General features: G+C 43.4%; 1 protein-coding gene across 1 annotated transcript in view; it reads right to left on the bottom strand.

The window, feature by feature from the left end:
• POLR1B (RNA polymerase I subunit B) overlaps positions 1-23,510 on the bottom strand; it is a 294,522-nt gene that overhangs the window by 74,536 nt on the left and 196,476 nt on the right. Inside the window, exons 8-11 of the mRNA XM_069235071.1 lie at positions 22,595-22,766; positions 22,111-22,392; positions 8,211-8,344; positions 4,792-4,962 (exon numbers count right to left, since the gene is read on the bottom strand). Of these exons, the coding sequence (XP_069091172.1) occupies positions 4,792-4,962; positions 8,211-8,344; positions 22,111-22,392; positions 22,595-22,766 (759 nt within the window). The remainder of the gene's footprint in view (positions 1-4,791; positions 4,963-8,210; positions 8,345-22,110; positions 22,393-22,594; positions 22,767-23,510) is intronic.

The following is a 23,510-nucleotide window of genomic DNA, read 5'->3' as shown; positions in this document are numbered from 1 at the left end:
GTGTGGGCCGCATGGAAACCCACTCAAGTTGGATACCACATTTATGAGAAGTGTGGGAGAACAGAAACACATTCTTTATTACCAATTGTATTTATCTCCATTTTTGGCTTCCAAATTAAGGCCAGAGTGCAATTAAGAACACATTTTGCAATATGCCCTCTGAATCATATGCTAGCAAGGTTAAACCCAAATTCAAAGGTGTACAAATACCCACTATTATCAAATTCAGCATCTTGTGCACATTTAAAAAAAATACACAAGTTTCCTTAGTTTCCATTTTTCTTTCATTAGATTTTGCCATATCAACAGCAGTATGGTAAGTGCACAACGCAAAAATCACTAAAAGCTCCAGCTCAGTTGTTTTCTCTGGGTGTAGCACGTTTTTGGACAACCAATAAACACTACACATCCCTGTGACAGGAAGGGTCTGACGGTCGTTATGCCATGAACTTTATAAATTGGCCATTGAGTAAAAATAATACAGATGTAAATGCTGTTGGGAATTGCTAATTTTTTCATACTTCGTTTCAGTGATTAGTTACTTTGGGAAAACCATAAGCAAACTACATTAATGACCAATTTCTAAATTGGAAATTCTGTCTACTTTTACAAAATGTATAGTTTTCCAGGTTCACCTATGGGTTTCACACCTGTTTCCATCACAAACTGCGAATAGGTAAAAACCACAACAGTAAGAAAACTGGATGACCACTTAAAAAATAAGCCTTTTGTTGATGACAGTACTGGAGGAAAGTACGCTTTCTTGAACAACACATTTTCTCCATTAAAAAAAAAAAAAAACACGAAATACATTCAAAACAGAGCCTCAGCATTTAAAGGATTAGAAGTGCAATATAGTTGTTGCCTATACTGTATGGCAAGAACACTCAAATGTCTGGAAATGTTTTAGTGATGGAATAACCCCTCTTTATAAGCACCTATATGTACCTAGAAGCAGCAATATTGACATGATCTGATATACAGATGTATCTTACGATGTAATATACAAACTGTTTTGCCCCCTTTTATAGACGTATCTGCTTATACATAGGGATCATAGTTCAGTGTACAATGACACGTATAGAATGACAACCTCATCTCCATACTGTGAAAAGCATAGTTTGTCAGTATACTGCTGTAGTATACTGTTGTACTGCGAGTATAGTTTTCATGTGTGGAAAACCCAGCTCTTGTCTAATCTTCTGAAGCTGAGATGGTTGTCAGTGGATCTTTTGTTTGTGGTTAGCGAATTCCAGCATTCTACTGCTAGATCAGAGAAAGATGTTCCACCCATGTTTTTTTTTCTTGCGGGTAGGAATTTTAAGGCGGAGAGCAATTCTTTAGTGTAGGGTCCTTTGTTGCATATATTTATTGATTTTCTTCCTGCTCATGAAAGATCCTTTGAACTGTATTGCTTTGTGTATGATACAACGCAGCTTGGAGATAGACCTTTTGGCAACTGATTACAACTGTATGTCCTTCTAGGCAGGGGGAGGTGTGCATAGGCTTTCCATGTAGGATGAGTCTAGCAGCAGCATCCTCAATTCTCTGTAATTTTCTCATAGTTGACAAAGTTGAGCACTGATATAGACCATTAGCATAATACAGTTTTGTTCGAACAAGAGAGACAGTGGCATGAATCTTGTGGAGGAATCCTAGGTGCAGTAAGATGTTTTGCAGCATTTTCATCGTGAGAAAAATTATTTTGGCTACTTTATTCACTCATGCTTTCACTGACAGCGTGGCGACAGTGAACTTTCTAAGGTGTCTCATCTCCTCAGATAGCTTTGGCAGTTGTCCTAGACAGTCAGGTCAGGTGCAGAGAGGGTCAAATGTTTCAGGCAACTGAAGATTTTTGATGTCTCAATGTCCTTTGGGCTTTCCTATTTCAGAAGTACCTGCGTTTTATTGACGTAGTTACAGAAGGTGAAGTCAGGTTGCAGGTACCTGTGTATGAGGGCACCCCTGCATGAGCAGGGGTGCCCCTATGAACTCCAGCTCTATTACAATGGACTTCATAAGTGCGGGGGAAGCCCATTTACCTGTGTAATGGACACAGGACACTACCTGTGTCCAGCTACATAATGGTAACTACGAACCTGGGCATGTTTGGTATCAAACATGTCTGAATCATACCCCAATACTGTTGTCAGTATTGGTTGTATGATTACATGCACTCTGAGGGCTCCTTAGGGGACCCCATCATTGCTCCTACCAGTCTTCTGGGATTTTCCTGGCAGCCCGTGCTGCTGCCACCCGTCAGACAGGGTTCTGCTCTCCTGGTGCTTGACTAGCTCAGGCCAAGCAAGGCAGAACAAAGGACTTCCTGTGGGAGAGGGAGGTAACACCCTAACCCTTGGAAATAGGTGTTACAAGTCTTGGGAGGGGCAGCCTCCCCAAGCCACCGGGTATGCTTTGAAGGGCACTTTTAGTGCCCTCCTTGCATAAACTAGTTTGCACCAGTTCAGGGACCCCTGTCCCTGCTGCTCTGGCAAGAAATGGGACACTTGAAAGGGGAGTGACCACTCCTCTGCCCATCATCACCCCAGGGGTGGTGTCCAGAGATCTTCCAGGTGGCCACTTGATTCTGCCATCTTGAATCCAAAGTGGGCAAAGGCTCCTGGAAGCATTTCAGTGGCGAGGTCACGAAGATGTGGTCACAGTCCCCTCCTGATAGATGATCACCCTGCTAGTTGACCAATCCCCCTTCCTCGGCTACTTAGGTCTCCCTCTTGGGTGGGTCCTCACATTCAACGTGCAAGATTCCAGCAGGACTACTCTGCAACGTTTACCTTATCTTCTGGCCACCAGGACTGCAAATGAACTCTCCAGGAAACAACAATCTGCAACTCCAGCGACGACTATGCTCTGCAACATTGTTTTTCCGTCCAGCAACTGCAACATTTTCCTGGCTGTGCATCGTCTCAGGGTGAAAAGTCTTCAGCCTGCACAAGAAGCAAGAAGGAATCTCCGTTGGAGTGAAGGAGTCACTCCCCTGCATCCGCAGGCACCAACTTTAACGACAATGGAGCTGCATGGATCCTGCATCACAGGTGGTGGTCTGGAGTGGTTCCCTTGGTCCTCTCTACCAGTTGTCCTACTTGGGAGACGGTAAGCCCTTGCCTCTCCTTGCAGGACAGTACCCCTGTACACTGTGACTCTTGCAGCTACGAAGGTTTGTTTGCTCCTACTCCAAGGGATCGTCGGGCTCTGTGTAGCCCCGGCCCCCAGCACTCTTCCCTGCAAAGCATGGTCTCCTGCCTTCTGCTCCAGTGACAAGTGTTTCCTCTTCAGGTGTGCTGAGTGGGCCTCACTGTGACTCCTGTGCCTGCTGCCCGTGGGTCTCCTGTGGGGGCTGCCTCCTCTTCTTGCGACTCTCCCAGCGGTTGCGGGTCACCTCAGACTCCCCTCCTTGTGTTGAGTCCCCTAGGATTTACAGGTCCTCTTCAGCCTTACAAAACCTTCTTCTACGACTGTTGTATTTGCCAAGCCTTGTTGGTGGTTTTCCAGAACCACTGACCGAATGTATCATGACCGCCAATGTGAGACATCACTTGCATCACTTCCGGAGCTCTTCTTCGGCTCCTGTGTTGCACTGGTGACTTTTTTCATCCACCGTCGACCTAGTCCTGCATCCACAGAAGGGTGGGCAGTGGCTCCTGCCACAGCCGGACACTTCAACTCGAAGTGGACTTGGTACCCTTCTTTTGCAGGTCCACCTCTGTCAGGATCCACCTTTGGTTTCTTCCAGTCTTGTCTGGGTCTCACACAGTCCTAAGTCCTCCTGTGGGCTGGGAGGGAAACCAGTTACTTACCTCTTTTCTCCTGGTTGCTGGGGGGCACCCTGGTACTTACCTTTTGGGGTTCCTAGTTCCTCCAGCTCCCCTCTACTGATTCCACTTCCTTGGGTGGGGGACGCCTTTCACATTCCACTTACTTAGTATATGGTTTGGTCTTCCCCATGGACGGTCACTATTTGCTTTTGTCTTTATGATTTGCTATTGCTTTCTATGCTAATCGCTGACTTTTAATGTGTACATAATAGTGTGTTTATTTGACTCCTATAGGAGTATTGCCTATTCATTACCTTAGTATTTGTGTTGCTATAATAAAGTACCCTTACGTTTGTAAGGCTATGTGGTACTTTTTATGTGTGTAAGTGCTGTGTGATTGCAGTGGTAGTGCATAAACTTTGCAGGTCTCCTAGATGAGTCATGGCTGTTTATCCATAGCTACCTCTAGAGAGCCCTGGCTTTCTAGAGACTGCCTACATCTCACTAATAGGAGATACCTTGACCTGATATAAAGTGATAACGCCATAGGTGCTCACCACACAACAGGCCAGCTTTCTACAACATGACTATTTACTGTATGTCTATCCAGTATTGGTGGCAGACCCCCTCCTTTGTCTGGGATAAAAAAAAATACACCCCTTGATCATCTTCTAGACAGGGCACCTACTCTAAAGATTCTTTCGGCAGAAGTGCCTCAACAGCGGAGTACAACCGAGAGAAATAGAGTAAAAGCCTGGTTATGAGGTTGTTTAACAGAAGAGAATCCCATCCACAACAGACTAGAGGAAAAAAAAAACTGGCAATGGTGTGCAGCTGTGAGCAGAAGGTGATATAGCAACGTTGCTGGCCACACTACAAAGTGACAATACTCACAAGTTGGAGGAAGTAGCGAGTCAGGATGTCAGACTATGTAACTGGATTATATTACATAATTAAAATGGAAATTAGAGGAACTTTATTATATCCCCCCAAACCAAGTGATTTCAAGTTGGTTTACCTGTTCCAAGGTGCCAATCATTTCTTCTCTTCCAAGGGTGAGGTTTTGCACAGGCCGCACCATCCTGCATGGGGTACTGAAAAGGAATAATCCTGGGTACAGACCTGCTTTCCCAGTCATTGGGATGAGAACCACCTCCATCCATGGTGACACTTTTTTTTCTTGCATTACCTATTGGAAGCATCACAAATAAATAAAAGAAAAAAAGTAGGTATTTCCTATCATGTTAATTAATTACATGCACTCAACTCAATCTAATTGTTCAATTATTTCATAAAAGTTCAGTATAATCACTAACCAAGGATTAGAATAGATAATTTTACATTTCTAGACATCCTGCCCTGTGTACAGCGAGCTAGTTTTGCAAACTTTATGGATTTTTTTCAGTACTAAACTTTTCATATGGAAGCATGTCAAATAAAAAGTCACTGGGAACAACTAGAATACTAAGGATGAGCAAAAGACAGATTGAAGTTCGGGCTCAATGAATACAAAAATAATCATGCTTAAAGCATGGCCACCTAGCCTGCCACTTACCTATGGATTCCAGTTCTTGCTTGCTCAAGACTCATCCAGTGACACTGCAGCTGCCTGGGTGTTCTCACTGGGGTTTTCCCACTCACTGTTCTTCCCGTCAACAGAAGTCCCGTCCACCCTAGGACCTACTTAATGCAGGCCGCAGCGCGCCAATGCGCTGCTGGCAAGCTAAAGGAGAACCAAAGGGAAGCCCGTCTGTGGCCGTCCATGACTGGACTGCACCTAGCACCACGACTGCTATTCCCCCCCCCCGAGCTCTACACCCCGAACCCTGCAACAAACACTGCCACTGCGCTGACCATAGCTCCACAGGACCTTTCACCTGGACCACAAAACAACCATCAGAGGTACCCTCGCATACAGACAGCCCCCGCCCCCGAGGCCTGTGCTGCAGCTTCTGCAACACATTGCAGACTTCACTACACCCCTAGCCTTAGACTCCAAGAACTACATCTCCCCCTGCAACCTAAATTTCCACTGACGACCCAAACGACAACAGCACTGCACTCCTCCTCGACAGTATGAGCAGCCTTGGACCTATCCAGATTGTCCACAACCCTACACACACCACAGGACACATGCTGGACCACATTTTCACCTCCAGCAACAGCGCAAAAAACAGCCATGTCAACGAACTCACATAGACCGATCACTCCATCATCCACTTAAGCATCTCCAGTCACTGCACCTCCACCCGAAAGATCTCAGAGTGCAGCTGGGAAGATGCCCTCAGCACCTCCAACCCCGCTACCAAGCTCGAACAGGGAATGAAAAACTTAAACACCTGGATCACCAATTGCGTCAGCAGCATCCTCCCCATCAAGAGCAATAACCTGAGAAAATTATCCCCAAAAGACAGCTAGTACACCCAAGAACTCAGAACAGTGAAATGAGACAGGATATAGCTGGAGAGGAGATGGTGCACCTGCAAGGATGCCTCCGACAGAGCAGCCTTCAAGACCTCCCTCAACATCTACCACTGCCTGCTGAAGGCAACAAAGACGACAGCCCTTGCAGCACACATCAAAACCAGTGCCAACAACACCAAGGAACTTTTCAACATTGTTCAGGAATTCTCCACAACGCTGCCAGCAAAAACAACATCACACCCTCACAGGAGCTGAACAACAACCCTCGCCCGTTTCTTCCACAAAATCACAACCATATACAGAAACTTCGAACCCCAACCCACACCTACAGACTTCCTTGATAGATACGCTACCACCGTAACTGACACGAACCACACACTGACCACTTGGAACACCCTCCCCACCCAGGACATCACCTCCACCATGATATCCATCGACAAGAGCTCCCACAGACCCATGCCTGCACCGCCTCTTCAACCATGGAAGCCAAAGAATTGATCAGGAACTCACCACCCTGCTCAACACCTCTATCAACACCGCAACATTGCCTGATGTCTGCCTGGAAACACTCAAAAGTCAGACCACTACTCAAAAAACCCTCCGACGACCCAAGTGAACCCAAAAACTACCGGCCTATCTCCCTGCTCCCAAGTCCAACTTTCACAGATGCATGAGAAGTGTTGCTCACTGGCTGATGAACTGCCTATAGCTGAACACAGACAAGACGGAAGTACTGGTCTTTGGCAATAGCAGCAACACATAGAACGACTCCTTGTGGCCATCAGACCTAGGACCCGCACCCACTCCCTCCGACCATGCCAGAAACCTCAGAACCATCATCAACAACAAGCTCACCATGAAATCACAGAGCCAAGCTGTCTCCTCCACCTTCTTCCTCACTTTGCACGTGCTATGTAAGATCTTCAAGTGGCTTCCCTTACACACAATACACACTGTGAAGCAGGCCCTCATCACCAGCCAACTGGATTACAACAATGACCTCTAAGTAGGAATCGCCGCACACCACCTACAGAGACTTCAGACCATACAGAATGCTGCAGCCAGACTCATCCTCGGCCTTCCTCAACGAACCCACATCACACCCCACCTCAGGCAACTCCACTGGCTACCCGTACAGAAGAGATGCCAATTCAAGCTGCTGACCTATGCACACAAGGCTATACACAACCAAGGACCCGCGCACATTAACCACCAGCTGAACTTCCACCAACTGTCAAGAAGAATACACTTTGCACTTGCCCATACTCCCTGCATCTACGGAAGCAAAAGTGGAGGATGCTCATTCTCTCACATCACAACAAAAACGTGGAACAGCCTCCCCACGCACTTCCGGACCATTACCTCACTTCTGGAATTCCGAATGGCACTCAAAACCTGGCTGTTGGAATAAGCCTCTGGGACCTGCAAGCACCTGGATACCTTATTGGGTGATCAGCTGTGCTTTATAAATCCTGAATGACTGATTTCAAACTTTTAAATTCAGTACCCACTATCAGGACGGGCCTCCATGGTATAGGGGGCCCAGTGGCAATTAGGCAGTCCTCGAAACAAGCGTGGACTGCTGACATCCGAAACCAGATACAAAGAGCATTCTTTTTAGTGACTGAATCTAGAGAAGGGATTGGTGCACAGTCAATTCAGTCAGTTTACTCTTGAAAGGTGGTCTGGGTTGGAAAGCTCACATAACGTTAGCATTTTAATCTCTAATCACCATTATAAGACGGAGACTTTCTGAATATAACTGTAAAAGTTCATGTCAGATTATCACTCAAGGGCATTTTGCCTCTGTAAATTATTGCAAATGTATCTTCTTTCATCTATAACTTTTAGAGCACCCTACAGATTAGAAACTAGTAAAGGATACTCTGCAGGTGCCTAAGTATCTGGTATGCAACAGAATATAAAATGTCATTATGAAGACAAATTAAAAAATGCAAACTACTAATAAAAAGGTATGGCCTTTACAAAACTGTATATTAAACCTCAACTAACCTTGAAGGTGCGAAGGGAATCTGCAACAGCAGGTGCTAGGTCTTTCTCCACCCAGCCTACCATGGCTCCATCCAGAACAACAGGATAGCAGTCAGAGTATTGACGGCCTGGTGTTCCATCAACAGGAGTGACCCCTGGAGAGTACAGAGGCTCATATGAGGAAACAGTATAAATGTACAATGCCATGATGGCTCTCCTACACTTTTCATGACATTCTAAACATTGAAAGTAAGAAGGCAATTGTGACCGTTTCATCTCTCTAACACCAAAAAAATACATTAAAAAAAACACACAAAAGACCTTTGGCACTTTCGCCCTCCAACTTGCCAAGTAAGTTATAAGAGGTCTATGGCACTCCAAGGTAACTGGGCAATCCTATTGACAATTATTATTATTATTTTTTTTTACTGAAATAACCAGTAGGATAGACACTGATCTCAATGAAATACCAAGTACCTCTTTTTTACACTGATTTTCAGGGGTTTGTGGGGTTGGAAAGTTGATATTTATTCTTGAAGGAAGTTGTTGGGTGGAATGTTAAACCCAGGGATAACAAATATTGTCCAGTCAGTGTTATATATTTTAATGTAACTCATTTCTGTTAAGTTTAATTGCTCATTAAATAACGGTTTGAAAGCATTACAATACTCTGACCTTGAGTTCTAATGACAAAGGTGAAAACATGTTGTAAAACATCTTTGTATGCAGTGTTCATTTTTGCACATTAGCAGTGTACCTACAAACAGTCAGGGACCACCATGATCCATACCTCAGTTCTTTGGTGGAAAAATAAATCAGGTGCAACGCCATTAAGTAGCTATAGGTGCAGAGATTAGATGTCCGAGAGTCTTGGAATCCTGTGTTGTAGAGGTCTTCATTCACAGGGAACCCAGTAGTAGGATACAAGGGCCTGTGTCCTTGATTGTCACAGCCCAGTTGTGGTAGGGAGCCACAGAAGTAGCTCAAAGAAATGAACAAAAGTAGTGCAGAGAATAATGCATATGAAGGCTGTTAACCATGCAATCCTGGACACAACACAAGGGGAAGGTAATGCCTAAGGAGGAACAGGGCCTCTTGCAGACAGTGTCTTCTACAGGGATCCATATGAAAGGCTACTTGACACTTCTTTCTTTTGGTCTCTACTGGAAGAAAATGTCACACTGAGTATGATCTCTCTCAAGGAATGGATGACACAGAGAGATGCATTATTCTTGATATCAGCAAACTTAGGTAAGCCTGGGAATAGTAAATAATACTTGGTCACCTAGTGAGATTCAAAGTTCCTTAAGGAAGCAGATAAAGTAACTGGGCCATGAGTTTTTGGCTTGAATAAGGTTCTCAATAGGTCAGGCATTTTACCTCCTGTTCAAAGTTGCACAATCGTGATATATGCTTTCATTTTACATTTCTGAGTCAGAGCTTTCTCTGTGTTAGCGTATACATCTTTCTAGTAAAATGCGAAACTCTAAGCTCTCTCACAGGGTATACATACATACATATATATTAAAAACTATATTATACATATATATATATATTTTTTTTTTCTCCATTTTTTTTCACACAAAAAAACGACAAATGTTAAAGTGGCATTATAGTTAGGTGCTGAAAAGAGACAAGCTAGCGTTGAAAAACCCCAAAACCCTGAGTTACGCCAGTTATCGTTTAGTAAACCAACTATAACTTGCGCAGTGATAATGTACTGCTTATGACCTCACATATTTCATCACTCATGACATTAAATGACATAATTGATGACATCACTGATAATATTTAAATAACCTTATTGAAATCAATCACTGATGAGATTAGCCAATGAGTCTTACAGTGCGCTACAGACTTGTATGTAATACAACAATCTAAACTGATGGTTGGATTCTCATAAGCTTCTCTGTACCCTTTCAAAAGATGCAAAAGAAATTGGATGTTTCAGAAGTGAAGCACTTTTGATAGATGCCACTGTCTTTTTACTTCCATTCGCCCAAAAGGATGGGTGCATTGGGTAATGCTCAATTGTGAAGAGCTCATCCCATCATTAAACAATAGACCCTTTGACCATCAACCTAGCTCAAGGAATATACATAAACTATGTTGGGGTGAACCCACAAAGTCACTAAATTAACCTGGGCTCATCACCGTGGTAGCTACAGAGCAGAGCAGACAGGAACAACTTCGGGTAATGTATAAAGTATTTACACAATTCCCAAAAAAAGTAAAATTGCATAACTGTAGATATCCCAAACAATCAGAAATCAGAGTAAAATGACAAGAGTCCAATAAGGGGAAACAGAATTATGAGTTAAGTTTTAAGTATGAGTAGTGTCAAGAAGCACAGAGGGCCAAGGATAGTTAATAGTTGTGGTAGACCAGTACGGACCTAGACACAATATGAGGCTGACCGCGATGGAGCAAGGGGCGAAACACCGACTAGGTTTGTCCTGGTCAAACATGTTACCGCTGATGTAGTCTTATGTTCCAATCCACCACAGGAGCACACTTTTAAAGTCCCCCTGACCCTCATGGGAGGCACTTCGAGAGAGACACACACAGTCAGGCAGAGGTCAACAGCCTGTGCAGGTTCTGTTGCCACTGGCCAGTTAAAGGCTTCTTGTAGCTAGCTATATCCCTGTAGCTTGAACAGGACATCAGTCTTATGACCAATGGAGTACACTTCTTTGTCTTGGGTACAAGAGGAAGCAGGTCTTGTCCTCTTCTGTGTTTACTCAGTGGGTGAGAATTACTCCTGGGCACACACACCCACTAATATGTAAAGGTACACAGGCCAATCCTTCCCACGTTGGCTATTTTCAAGATAGTGCAAGTCTTCGGCCACACTAAACTTGGGCTTGGGCTTTAAGATAGTGTCCTCCTACATCTAACACTAAATTACAGTTGGGACAGCCAGTGTAACCACAATAAACCCAAACAGAGGAGTCTGGTAGAAAAAAAACAGGGTTCACCAGCAACCAAACAGTGGATACAAAATAATTGTCTTGGCATCCTGTTATCTGCCTTTCCAGAGCACCTAAATTGTTAAATATAAACCAGCCTCCACCTTGCATATTACATGAGATTCATAGGAGCCATCTCTAACCATTCAGGTTAGCCTATTGTTTGCTTCTGGGAGGAATTTCACACGTTTCACACTTATTCTAATACTAATTCCTGGTTGGGAGAAGTTTAAGAGCAAATGCAAATAAGCCCACAGGAATTTCAAACAGGTAAATGTATCTTTATAAAATGTACTGTTCCTAAATATTTATTAAACATCTCACTTCACAACTGAACAGTAAAACTTCATCATTACTGTTCCACACATTTCTACCAATAAAGACAGTACCTGGGATGTGGGGGTAACACTGTAACGGACAGGAAAAGGCTATATATATATATATATACGAAATTGGCATCTTTATATGATCGCAGGAGGGCCTTACATGGTTTGTGCAATAGGCCCACCTATACGTGGGGTATGGAAAATGTCACTTACCCAGTGTACATCTGTTCGTGTCATTAGTCGCTGCAGATTCACATGCTGTGCACATCCCGCCATCTGGTGTTGGGCTCGGAGTGTTACAAGTTGTTTTTCTTCGAAGAAGTCTTTTCGAGTCACGAGATCGAGGGACTCCTCCCTTTTCGGCTCCATTGCGCATGGGCGTCGACTCCATCTTAGATTGTTTTCCCCCGCAGAGGGTGAGGTAGGAGTTGTATATGCTAGTAATAGTGCCCACGCAATGGAGTGAATACGTATGTACATAATGTAGTTTAAAGTAATATATATATTTACAAATATACAGATGTTCAAGATCAACTTCTAAACGGCTACAGGCTCCCGGCGAGGCGGGTGGGCGCATGTGAATCTGCAGTGACTAATGCCACGAACAGATGTACACTGGGTAAGTGACATTTTCTGTTCGGTGGCATGTGTAGCTGCAGATACACATGCTGTGCATAGACTAGTAAGCAGTTATCTCCCCAAAAGCGGTGGTTCAGCCTGTAGGAGTTGAAGTTGTCTGAAACAATGTTCGTAGTACTGCTTGGCCTACTGTGGCTTGCTGTGTTGTTAGCACGTCTACACAGTAGTGTTTGGTAAATGTATGCGGCGTAGACCATGTAGCTGCCTTACATATTGCTGTCATTGGAATATTTCCTAGAAAGGCCATGGTAGCACCTTTCTTTCTAGTTGAGTGTGCCTTTGGTGTAATAGGCAGTTCTCTTTTAGCTTTAAGATAACAGGTTTGAATGCACTTAACTATCCATCTAGCAATGCCTTGCTTAGAAATTGGATTTCCTGTATGAGGTTTTTGGAAAGCAATAAATAATTGTTTTGCGAATTAGTTTTGTTCGGTCAATGTAGTACATTAACGCTCTTTTGATGTCCAATGTATGTAGTGCTCTTTCCGCTACAGATTCTGGCTGTGGGAAGAACACTGGTAATTCTACAGTTTGATTTAAGTGGAACGATGATATGACTTTTGGTAAAAATTTAGGATTTGTTCGTAGAACTACTTTATGCTTGTGTATCTGAATAAATGGTTCTTGTATGGTAAATGCTTGAATCTCACTTACTCTTCTTAAAGATGTGATGGCAATTAAAAATGCAACTTTCCATGTTAAGTATTGCATTTCACAAGAGTGCAGGGGCTCAAAAGGTGGACCCATGAGTCGTGTTAAGACAATGTTAAGGTTCTATGAAGGAACTGGTGGTGTTCTTGGTGGTATAATTCTCTTTAGACCTTCCATAAATGCTTTTATGACTGGTATTCTAAATAGAGAAGTTGAGTGCGTAATTTGCAGGTAAGCTGAAATTGCTGTAAGATGTATTTTAATGGAAGAGAAAGCTAGCTTTGATTTTTGCAAATGTAGTAAGTTTCCTACGATGTCTTTGGCAGATGCGTGTAAGGGTTGAATTTGATTGTTGTGGCAGTAATATACAAATCCTTTCCACTTATTTGCATAGCAATGTCTAGTGGTAGGTTTCCTAGCTTGTTTTATGACCTCCATACATTCCTGTGTAAGGTCTAAATGTCCGAACTCTAGGACTTCAGGAGCCAGATTGCTAGATTCAGCGATGCTGGATTTGGGTGTCTGATCTGTTGTTTGTGTTGCGTTAACAGATCTGGTATGTTTGGTAGCTTGACATGAGGCACTACTGAGAGGTCTAGTAGTGTTGTGTACCAAGGTTGCTTTGCCCATGTTGGTGCTATTAGTATGAGTTTGAGTTTGTTTTGACTCAGCTTGTTTACTAGATATGGAAGGAGTGGGAGAGGGGGAAAAGCGTAAGCAAATATCCCTGACCAACTCATCCATAACGCATTGCCCTGAGACTGATCTTGTGGGTACCTGGATGCGAAGTTTTGGCATTTTGCGTTTTCCTTTGTTGCAAATAGATCTATTTGTGGCATTCCCCAACTTTGGAAGTAAGTATTCAGTATTTGGGGTGAATCTCCCATTCGTGGATCTGTTGGTGATCCCGAGAAAGATTGTCCGCTAGCTGGTTCTGAATTCCTGGAATAAATTGTGCTATTAGGCGAATGTGGTTGTGAATCGCCCAATGCCATATTTTCTGTGCCAGGAGACACAACTGTGTTGAGTGTGTGCCTCCCTGTTTGTTTAGGTAATACATCGTTGTTATGTTGTCTGTTTTGACAAGGATGTGTTTGTAGCTTATTATGGGTTGAAATGCTTTGAGCGCTAGAAATACTGCCAATAGTTCTAAGTGATTTATGTGAAAGTGTTTTTGGTGAGTGTCCCATTGTCCTTGGATGCTGTACTGATTGAGGTGTGCTCCCCACCCTATCATGGAGGCATCTGTTGTTATTACGTATTGTGGCACTGGGTCTTGGAAAGGCCGCCCCTGGTTGAAATTTATACTGTTCCACCATTGAAGCGAGGTGTATGTTTGGCGGTCTACCAACACCAGATCTAGAATTTGACCCTGTGCCTGTGACCACTGTGATGCTAGGCACTGTTGTAAGGGCCGCATGTGCAACCTTGCGTTTGGGACAATGGCTATGCATGAGGACATCATGCCTAGGAGTTTCATTACCTTTTTGACTTGTATTTTTTGATTTGGATACATGGCCTGTATTACATTGTGAAATGCCTGAACCCTTTGTGGGCTTGGCGTGGCAATCCCTTTTGCTGTGTTGATTGTCGCTCCTAAGTATTGCTGTGTTTGACGCGGCAGAAGGTGTGACTTTGTGTAGTTGATTGAGAAACCTATTTTGTGGAGGGTTTCTATGACATACTTTGTGTGTTGTGAACACCGTTCTAGCGTGTTTGTTTTGATTAACCAATCGTCTAGGTACGGGAACACATGTATTTCCTGCCTTCTGATATGTGCAGCTACAACTGCTAGACATTTTGTAAAAACTCTTGGCGCAGTCGTTATTCTGAATGGCAACACCTTGAATTGGTAGTGTACTCCTTGGAATACAAACCTTAAGTACTTTCTGTGTGAAGGATGTATCGGTATATGGAAATATGCATCCTTTAGGTCTAGTGTTGTCATGTAGTCCTGTTGTTTGAGCAGTGGGATTACGTCTTGTAATGTCACCATGTGAAAGTGATCTGATTTGATGTAGGTATTTAATGTTCTGAGATCTAATATAGGTCTCAGACTCTTGTCTTTTTTGGGTATGAGAAAGTACAGAGAGTAAACTCCTGTTCCTTTCTGTTGGTTTGGTACTAATTCTATTGCTTCTTTTTGTAGCAACGCCTGAACTTCTAGTCCTAGAAGATCTATCTGTTGTTTTGACATATTGTGTGTTTTCGGTGGGACGTTTGGAGGGAATTTGAGAAATTCTATGCAATAACCATGCTGGATAATTGCTAGGACCCAAGTATCTGTTGTTATTTCCTCCCAATGTTTGTAAAACTTGCTTAGTCTCCCCACCACAGGTGTTATGTGTTGGGGATGTGTGACTTGTAAGTCACTGTTTATTTTGAGGAGTTTTGGGACTTTCCTCTATTTTTTTGGAACTGTCCCCCTCTATATTGTCCCCAAAAACCTCCACACAGATATTGGCTCTGATAAGTGGGCCTTGTTTGTGAGGTCGTGGGTTCTGTGCTTTGCCCTCGAAACCCCCCTCGAAACTGTGTTTTTCGAAATGTGCCTCTGCTCTGTGGGGAGTAGAGTGCGCCCATGGCTTTGGCCGTGTCCGTGTCCTTCTTAAGTTTTTCGATAGCAGTGTCCACCTCCGGCCCAAACAACTGCTGTCCGTTAAATGGCATATTGAGCACAGCTTGCTGTATTTCTGGTTTAAATCCTGATGTACGCAGCCATGCATGTCTTCTTATTGTTACTGCTGTGTTGACAGTTCTAGCAGCTGTGTCTGCAGCATCCATAGCTGACTGTATCTGATTGTTGGAGATACTCTGTCCTTCTTCAACTACTTGCTGTGCTCTTTTGTGGAACTCCTTGGGCAAATGTTCTATTAAATGTTGCATTTCGTCCCAATGAGCCCTATCATATCTGGCCAACAAAGCCTGTGAATTTGCAATACGCCACTGGTTTGCTGCCTGTGCCGCCACCCTTTTGCTGCTGCGTCGAATTTGCGACTTTCCTTATCTGGAGGTGGTGCATCTCCTGAAGTATGTGAGTTTGCTCTTTTGCGAGCTGCCTCTACTACAACTGAATCCGGTGTTAGCTGTTGTGTGATGTCTGTTGGTGGCGGTTTATATTTTTTCTCCACTCTTGGAGTAATGGTCCTTCCTTTTACAGGCTCCTGAAACACTTGTTTGGAGTGTTTGAGCATCCCAGGTAGCATGGGAAGACTCTGGTACTGGCTGTGTGTGGACGACAGTGTATTAAATAGGAAGTCGTCTTCAATGGGCTCTGCATGTAGGCTGACATTATGAAATGCTGCTGCCCTCGACACCACTTGTGCGTAGGCTGTACTATCTTCTGGTGGCGACGGTCTAGATGGATAACAGTCAGGACTATTTTCTGACACTGGTGCATCATAAAGGTCCCATGCGTCAGGGTCATCTTGACTCATCCCTGTGTGGGTCGGGGATTGCATCATAGGTGGAGTGGCTACCGGTGATGGTTGCGGAGAGCATTGTGGAGATGGTGGCGGGGTTACTTGTTTAGCCACCTTTGCCTGTGGCTGCTTGTCTTTCTCCTGGAAGGCAAGTTTGCGTTTCATCCTAATAGGAGGGAGAGTGCTGATCTTTCCCGTTTCTTTTTGGATGTGGAGCCGTCTTTGGGTGTAGTCCGGCTCCATTGCCTCCAATTCCTGTCCAAATGTATGTTTTTTCATTTGTGAGGACAGTCCTTGTTCCTCTGTGTAGGAACTTGATTTCGGTTCCGAAGCCGGATGTTTCTGTATCGAAACCTTTTCGGCTACTTTTTTTGGTTCCGACGAAATCTTTTTTGTTTTCGGCATCGTGGTCTCTCGGTGCCGACTCATTTCGGTGCCGCTGTCTCAGTGCCGAACCTGCTCGGAGCCACTATCTCGAGCTCGAGATTGCTGTGTGGCGGTATCTCGACCGGAGTCGGATGACTTCGCCATCAGCGTGCCCTTTTTCAGTGCCGATGATCGGTCACCTATTTTTCGGGTTAAGCCATGGCCTGTTGGCGGTGGCGTCCCCTGGGCTTTTGTTGTCTTCTCGTGAGTTTTATGTTTCGACGTCTTACTCACGGTTTTCGGCGTTTCTTCGGGATCGAGCTCGTCCGAGTCCGATTCATGGATGGAAAAGCTTTCTTCTTCCTCCTGGAAACGCCCTTGTCCTGTCGGCGCCAACGCCATCTGCAGTCTTCTTGCTCTTCGGTCTCTTAATGTCTTCCTCGGCCGAAACGCTCGACAGGCTTCACAGGTATCCTCCTTGTGCTCTGGAGACAGACACAAGTTACAGACCAGATGCTGATCTGTATATGGATACTTGTTATGGCATTTTGGGCAGAAGCGGAATGGGGTCCGTTCCATCAGCCTTGAAGAGACACGTGGCCGGGCCGACCAGGCCCCGACGGGGGGATCGAAAAAACCCCAAAGGGCCACCGGAGCTCTTCAAAAGTCGGTGTCGATCTGTTATAACTAACCCAATACCGAACGCAAACAATACCGACGATTTTTCCGAGATTCTAACTAACTTTCCGACCCGAAACACGGAGCGAAAAGGAACACGTCCGAACCCGATGGCGGAAAAAAAACAATCTAAGATGGAGTCGACGCCCATGCGCAATGGAGCCGAAATGGGAGGAGTCCCTCGATCTCGTGACTCGAAAAGACTTCTTCGAAGAAAAACAACTTGTAACACTCCGAGCCCAACACCAGATGGCGGGATGTGCACAGCATGTGTATCTGCAGCTACACATGCCACCGAACATATACATATATTTTTTTTATCAGAAGTATAAGAGCATTGGGTGATAGAACATTTGCCTGAAGTTCTGGAGTTATCTGCCACAGAAAGGAACAGAAATTGTGATTTTATTTTTTGTTTCCTTTATTTGACATTTGCAGGTGATTCTGGGTAATAAATAATGTTGGATTCAGGCAAGCAACATCAGTGGATTCCCTTGTGTCTTTAGTTTTCACATATATAGGAGGTTGGTATGGGGTGCCTTATTGCTAGCCAACCAGACACCTAAATGCTGCATACATCACCCCATGGAATCTCCACCACCAAAAATATTCTCCGGTATCTTGTATTTGAATCTGTATTCAACCCCACTACACACACTACATTATACGTTAGGTCCTGCAATTGGAGAAACTGTAGGCTCATGTCTCATGTTACAGAACACTCCCTATTAAATGATATTATGAGTTGGAGAAGGCAGAGGGCAAACTTCTGCACGTGGAGATTACAAAATAAGCAGTTTTTGGACTCTGTTTCAGGATACAATGAGGTATCATATAACAGAATACTTTAATACTAATAATGGCTTGATGGGCAACATTCCCAGAGTGGGGCACAATTAAGAGAGATTCTTCCTGGAAAATGCCCATGGTGTTAACACACTTAATAGTGCAATTCTACACCTAGAGTTTAAGAAAAGCGGACTGGACATTAGTGCAAGCTACAGAAGCTTTGGTGTGAGGGATTCACACTGAGACAATCTAAATGTAGGACACAGACTGATTGACTGAGCCGGTTTGATTTCAGAGAATATGGGGTGAAGGAACATAACGAGGAAGTAAAATGATGGCCTTATTAACATGGTTTGTGATAGACATGCCACAGCTGCTTTTAGAATTGGAAAAGATGAGGGGGCAAGTAGTGCTCTCAAACTGAAATTAACTTGATGATGTCACAAAATTACAGGACACTTTCTGCCCAAGTGAAGACCGGCTGGAGCAAGATACAGATTATTTATGTACGCTAGGCTACCCCAGAACATCTGTGTTCATCACGAAAGGAATAGGATGCCACTGTAATGATAAAGGAAATAAAAAACGTGATAAAGGATTTAGAATATTTAAATACGGCCAGTGGCAATTGGCTCCCAGTGAAATTTTCTGGTACCTGTGTACGACTCACAGAAAATTGGTGATGCTGTACACAAAAGCATGCTCCCTCAGTCCACAAAAGAGGCTGTATTTATAATCACCCCCAAGCCAGAAACACCCATTTAGAATAATGATGATAAACCCATCTTTTTTTCTATCATTTTGTGAAAAGACTATTAATATACAATTAGTTTCATCTACATAACTCATACATCATAAACATCTTATAGATGAGATCAGCTATACACTAATATAGACTTTACTGTGCAGACTACATGCCCTAGGAAAACTCACATATTTGGTATTGCTAGACACCAGATATTCGGAGCAACATTTCCTTAGTTAAGGTTCCAGAAATTATGTTTGTCCATATGAGAAATGTAATAAAATTCTGAGCAAAAAAAAAAAAAAAAGAGAAAATATCGCCATATTTCTTCTGCTTCCAGTGAGATAATGGTGCTGACTTTCCACAATTTGTAGCCCAGAATGTGCTGAAAAAGCAATATGTGAGTGCACAAAGAGACCAAAGAGGTATACGTGTTTGAACAACCTAATGCATTTTTCTGAAAAAAAGTTCTGACTCAGAGGTGCACAAACATCCTGGCAGTGGAAGGCTTAAGAAACAGGGTTTGCACAAATACATAGCCATGAATGTGGTGAAAAACAAAACAGTTTGAATCGGTGCAAAAAAATAAAAAAGCTAGTTTGTAGTGGCGCACAAAGAGATTAAAGAAGTACATGTGCATGAACAACTTAATGCTGATTTTTTTTCTTCCAAATCGCGCTGGCACAGAAGTGCACATACACCATATAAGTGAAGGAGGTACCTAACAAATGGACCCAAGCCAAATGACCATCAAATTTAAAGCAATTCCCCAATCTTTAGAAGGAACCAATCACTTCCAAGTGCTTACTACTCATCTCCGTGGATACCAGCTATAACATGGTGCAGTCATTCCGGATTCTTTGGGGTTAAAAGGCAATCCGTAACGCCTACCACTAAGTGTACCATTATGTGTACTAGGAACAGTCATACTAATCTGGGGCTGTGGGGCTTCTGCTTTCTTGACCGGAACAAAAACAGCCAAATGTTCCTTGTCACTGTCGTTGGTTTTGGTGTCTCACTCTCAGCCGACAGACTGGCATGCTGGAGCTAGCTTCATTCCGTGGGTGGCTACCAAGAAGCTTTCCTTCTTTAATGAGGACATTATCTCACAGCAGAGACATACACTTGGCATATAATACGTACCAGAAGGGAAAAATGGTGGAGGGGGTAGGGGGCACTTGGGAGTAGAAATAAGCACAGGGCTGTGAATGGAAGACTGAAACTCCCAACAAACCTATAAAGAACCATATAACTTCTGGGCTAAGAAAATAAAGGGCGGCTTCAGAACTGAGGTACCTCAATCTTATGTCCACATGTGACAGACCACACAGATATTACCAGGGAGAGCTGGGACAGTGTCTCTGCAATGTGGATGCTGGGAAAAAGGACTGTACACTGCAACCACAGATCAGCTGCTATTAGTCGTACCCCAGCCTGCACTTGAGGAAGGGCATCACCCAGGACAAACAGTACAGCTTTGGGTGGATCTTTTTTCCATAAAGAAATTAAAACATGGACATAAAGAAGCTACAACACATACAGGTCTCATGCCAGGAGTCCTGAGACACAGGAAAACGTACTGACTAGACCAAGCTGTTAAACTAAGACTCAGGGCTGCACACAACAGTAGGACTAGCGACTTTCAACCTTACGAACTGTGCTTACCATTTTTAAGACTTTATATTGAAAGACAAAAAGCATTTGCAATGCAATAGGACTCACATTTGTGAGAGTTAGAGCTATTGGTGTTGTAAATAACAATGTCCTTTACCTATGTGTTTTGGTTTGGATTGTAGTGGATGTGTGCCAGGTGCCACAACAACCCTCCCAGGCTTGTCTCTGCAGGAGAGAAGACACAACAAGGCCGTCATCTTCAAAGTGTTTTTGCCTCAATCCTACAGACTTGCTGTGATATGGTAGAGATGCAACCCTTTCTCGTGTGTTTACCAAACCTTTTATAGCACCAAACAAGCCACAAAGAGACACCTTTCATGGCATTTAACCAGAGAATGAGGGGGTCAAAAGAGTTGGGTGCAAAGAAAAGGGGGCAGACACATATTTGTGTGTGTTAAACTTTTGAAGGAATTATTCCTCTACATTGGTAATACCAGCCTTACTTTTAAAAATATTAATTGTATACAAAGAGAATAACAGAAGAGGCAGCTTAAATGCAAAATAAATTATAGTGATTTTGTTAAAAACGGCACCTGCTTTGCAGCGCTATGAAGTGTCAGACCCTGTATTACCAACCCTTTAAAAAAAAAAAAAAAAGGGAGTTATTCCCAGACTGCCCATACATGCACCAGACAAAGAACCCTGGGGGAAGGAGAGGATATGGCATAAAGCGCCAGAGCTGCAGACTTTGGAGCTGGGGAAGACGGTTCCAGTCTCGGCACCAGCTCAACAGCCTGTGATTCTGGGAAAATCACTTAATCTCCCCTTGCTACCAAACATGAATGTGTTCTTGTGTAATGTAACCGGTGCTCATGTAAAGCACTGTAATACCTTTGTATCGAGTTTGTATCAACTGAACTCTATTTGAAGAGGCCCAATATACATCCAAAGGCTAGATGTTTTTTGCTAAAAAGCAGGGCCGTGAAGAGCTTGGGTCTGGAGTCAACTCATTTTCCACTATTTTGGAGACAACACCTTTTTTCCATCTTCTTGCCTAGAATTAACCTATGTGATTGGTTGGTGACCCTCAAGATGTTATCAAGAGCACGTGCTACATCCTAGTGTTAAGCTCTACTCAAGTCAGTTAGTTAATGCACCCATTGCTGCAGAGGTCTTGACAGAACGAGAATGTCACAGATTAAAATCCTGATATAGCTTTTTCACTTCTACATCTCTGCAAGTCGGATACAAATGAATTATAGCCATTTTGTTAAGAATGGCACCTGCTGAGAGGCAGGCCCAGCAACAAATTAAAGTGATGGGTGTGAGATAGGCGTGGTTAAAGCCCACAGACTAGATTACAACATATCGAGAAGAGCAGTGTTTGCGCACTGCTACACTCTACCAAAAAAAAAAAAACTGGCTAATTTTGTGTTCAGTTTTACCATGAAGGACTAAGTCTCAGTGGCATTTCAAAATGTTGGCTTTAAGGGACGGATAAAAGTGATGCAGGATTCCCATATAGTACTCCTAACTTCACAGAAAGATGTGACAATTACAGAGCTTCTTAATACACCAATACAATTATTAACTCAGCAACACAGAAACATAAACCTGTCATCCTGCTCAATGCATAATTCTTATTATTGATACAAAGGAAAAAGTATTAGGAAATTGTGAAAAGTCTTCGTTTTGATCATGTTTACAGTAAATTAATATTTACCTAAGGAACATAGCAGAGCAGTCAAGGCAACTGTGTTCGTTGTCCGTGTCACTATTTCACAGATGACTGTCATGTGGTTCATCAGGCCGCAGGGCTCTCCATCAGGCGTATGGACTGGACACATGAACCCCCAGGACTCTGGCAGCAACCGTCGCACCATGGTAGTTCTCATCTTAGCAAACGCAGCCCCTCTGTGTACACAGCGGAAATGGGAGAGGTAGCGGATAAAGTTCAGTTTGTCAGCCACCACCGACAGACCAGTGTCCTGCAGCATACCCAGACCTTTCCAAAACAGGTAAAATGCATGAATTGTGCTTAGCAGTTTTAAGGCAAAATTTAGTAAAATTACAATCTGCAATTCATTCCAGGCACACTAATACAAGACACTGTCAGTCATCCGATACATCTAGAAATAAATTTCAAATTCAAAACCACTCAGCCCACATGCTTGCGAAAAATAAATGAACTCCGCTTCACAGTTTACCTGTTTTTGAGCGAAGATTTCCAGTTGCAAGAAGATATTCGCTGTATCTTGTAATGTCTTTTCCCATACTGAACACCCTCATGAGATTATCAGACGTGATGGTGATTGTGCTCTTCTGAGACTTCTTTTCTAAGGCTAACCTCACAGACAACAACCAGGCTTCCATCTGTTCCTGATGAAGAAAAAAATAAACCCGCTAACACTTGTACTGTTGGATTATCAAGTCGCTGCATGTAGAGCTTAGTTGTGTGCATAGGTTGGAATTGCACGATTCCATTCGTTGTTACATGCAAACAATGTTCGCACTCTTAAGATACACTTTAGGTAGTACAGATGTGCATCAGCAGTCATCAACACTTTTTCTGTCTATTTAACTACTTCTTTTCTTCAATACATCCTATTTACATTTTTACAACTTAAAGTGCATTACTGGCCATTACAAAGGAACCAGATGTATTCCACAATATAAACATTGACACTAGACATAGAAAATGCCTCTGTGTAGGGTGGGTGGCCATTTATATGAACTATCCTGATGAAGCAGGGGATGGGCTCATCTGTCATGAGTGAAGCTATTGTAGATAGATCAATTTTACTGGGATAGGCATAATAGAGTAAACTCCCACAACCCTCCTCCCCACCACGCCCTTTTGTGCCCCACTTTGAATAATGGTATGAGACAGGGGAGCCCGTTATCCCTTCTGCTATCTGCCTCAACTAACAAACCATCTGCGAGCTGCATTGAAAAAGAACTCACAAATTAGAGGTCCCTGATGTTCCATTACAGGGAATGAGCATACCGAAATATGTTTATGAAATACCGCTCTACATTTCTGAGTTGCACTTCACCCAAAACAGGTCATGAAGATTAGCAAACATTCAGCAAAGTACTATTGTGTTTTCGAGATGGAGATAA

This window comes from Pleurodeles waltl, chromosome 5 (assembly GCF_031143425.1).
Source record: "Pleurodeles waltl isolate 20211129_DDA chromosome 5, aPleWal1.hap1.20221129, whole genome shotgun sequence".
Lineage (NCBI taxonomy): Eukaryota > Metazoa > Chordata > Amphibia > Caudata > Salamandridae > Pleurodeles > Pleurodeles waltl.
This window is presented reverse-complemented; position numbering and strand designations above follow the sequence as displayed.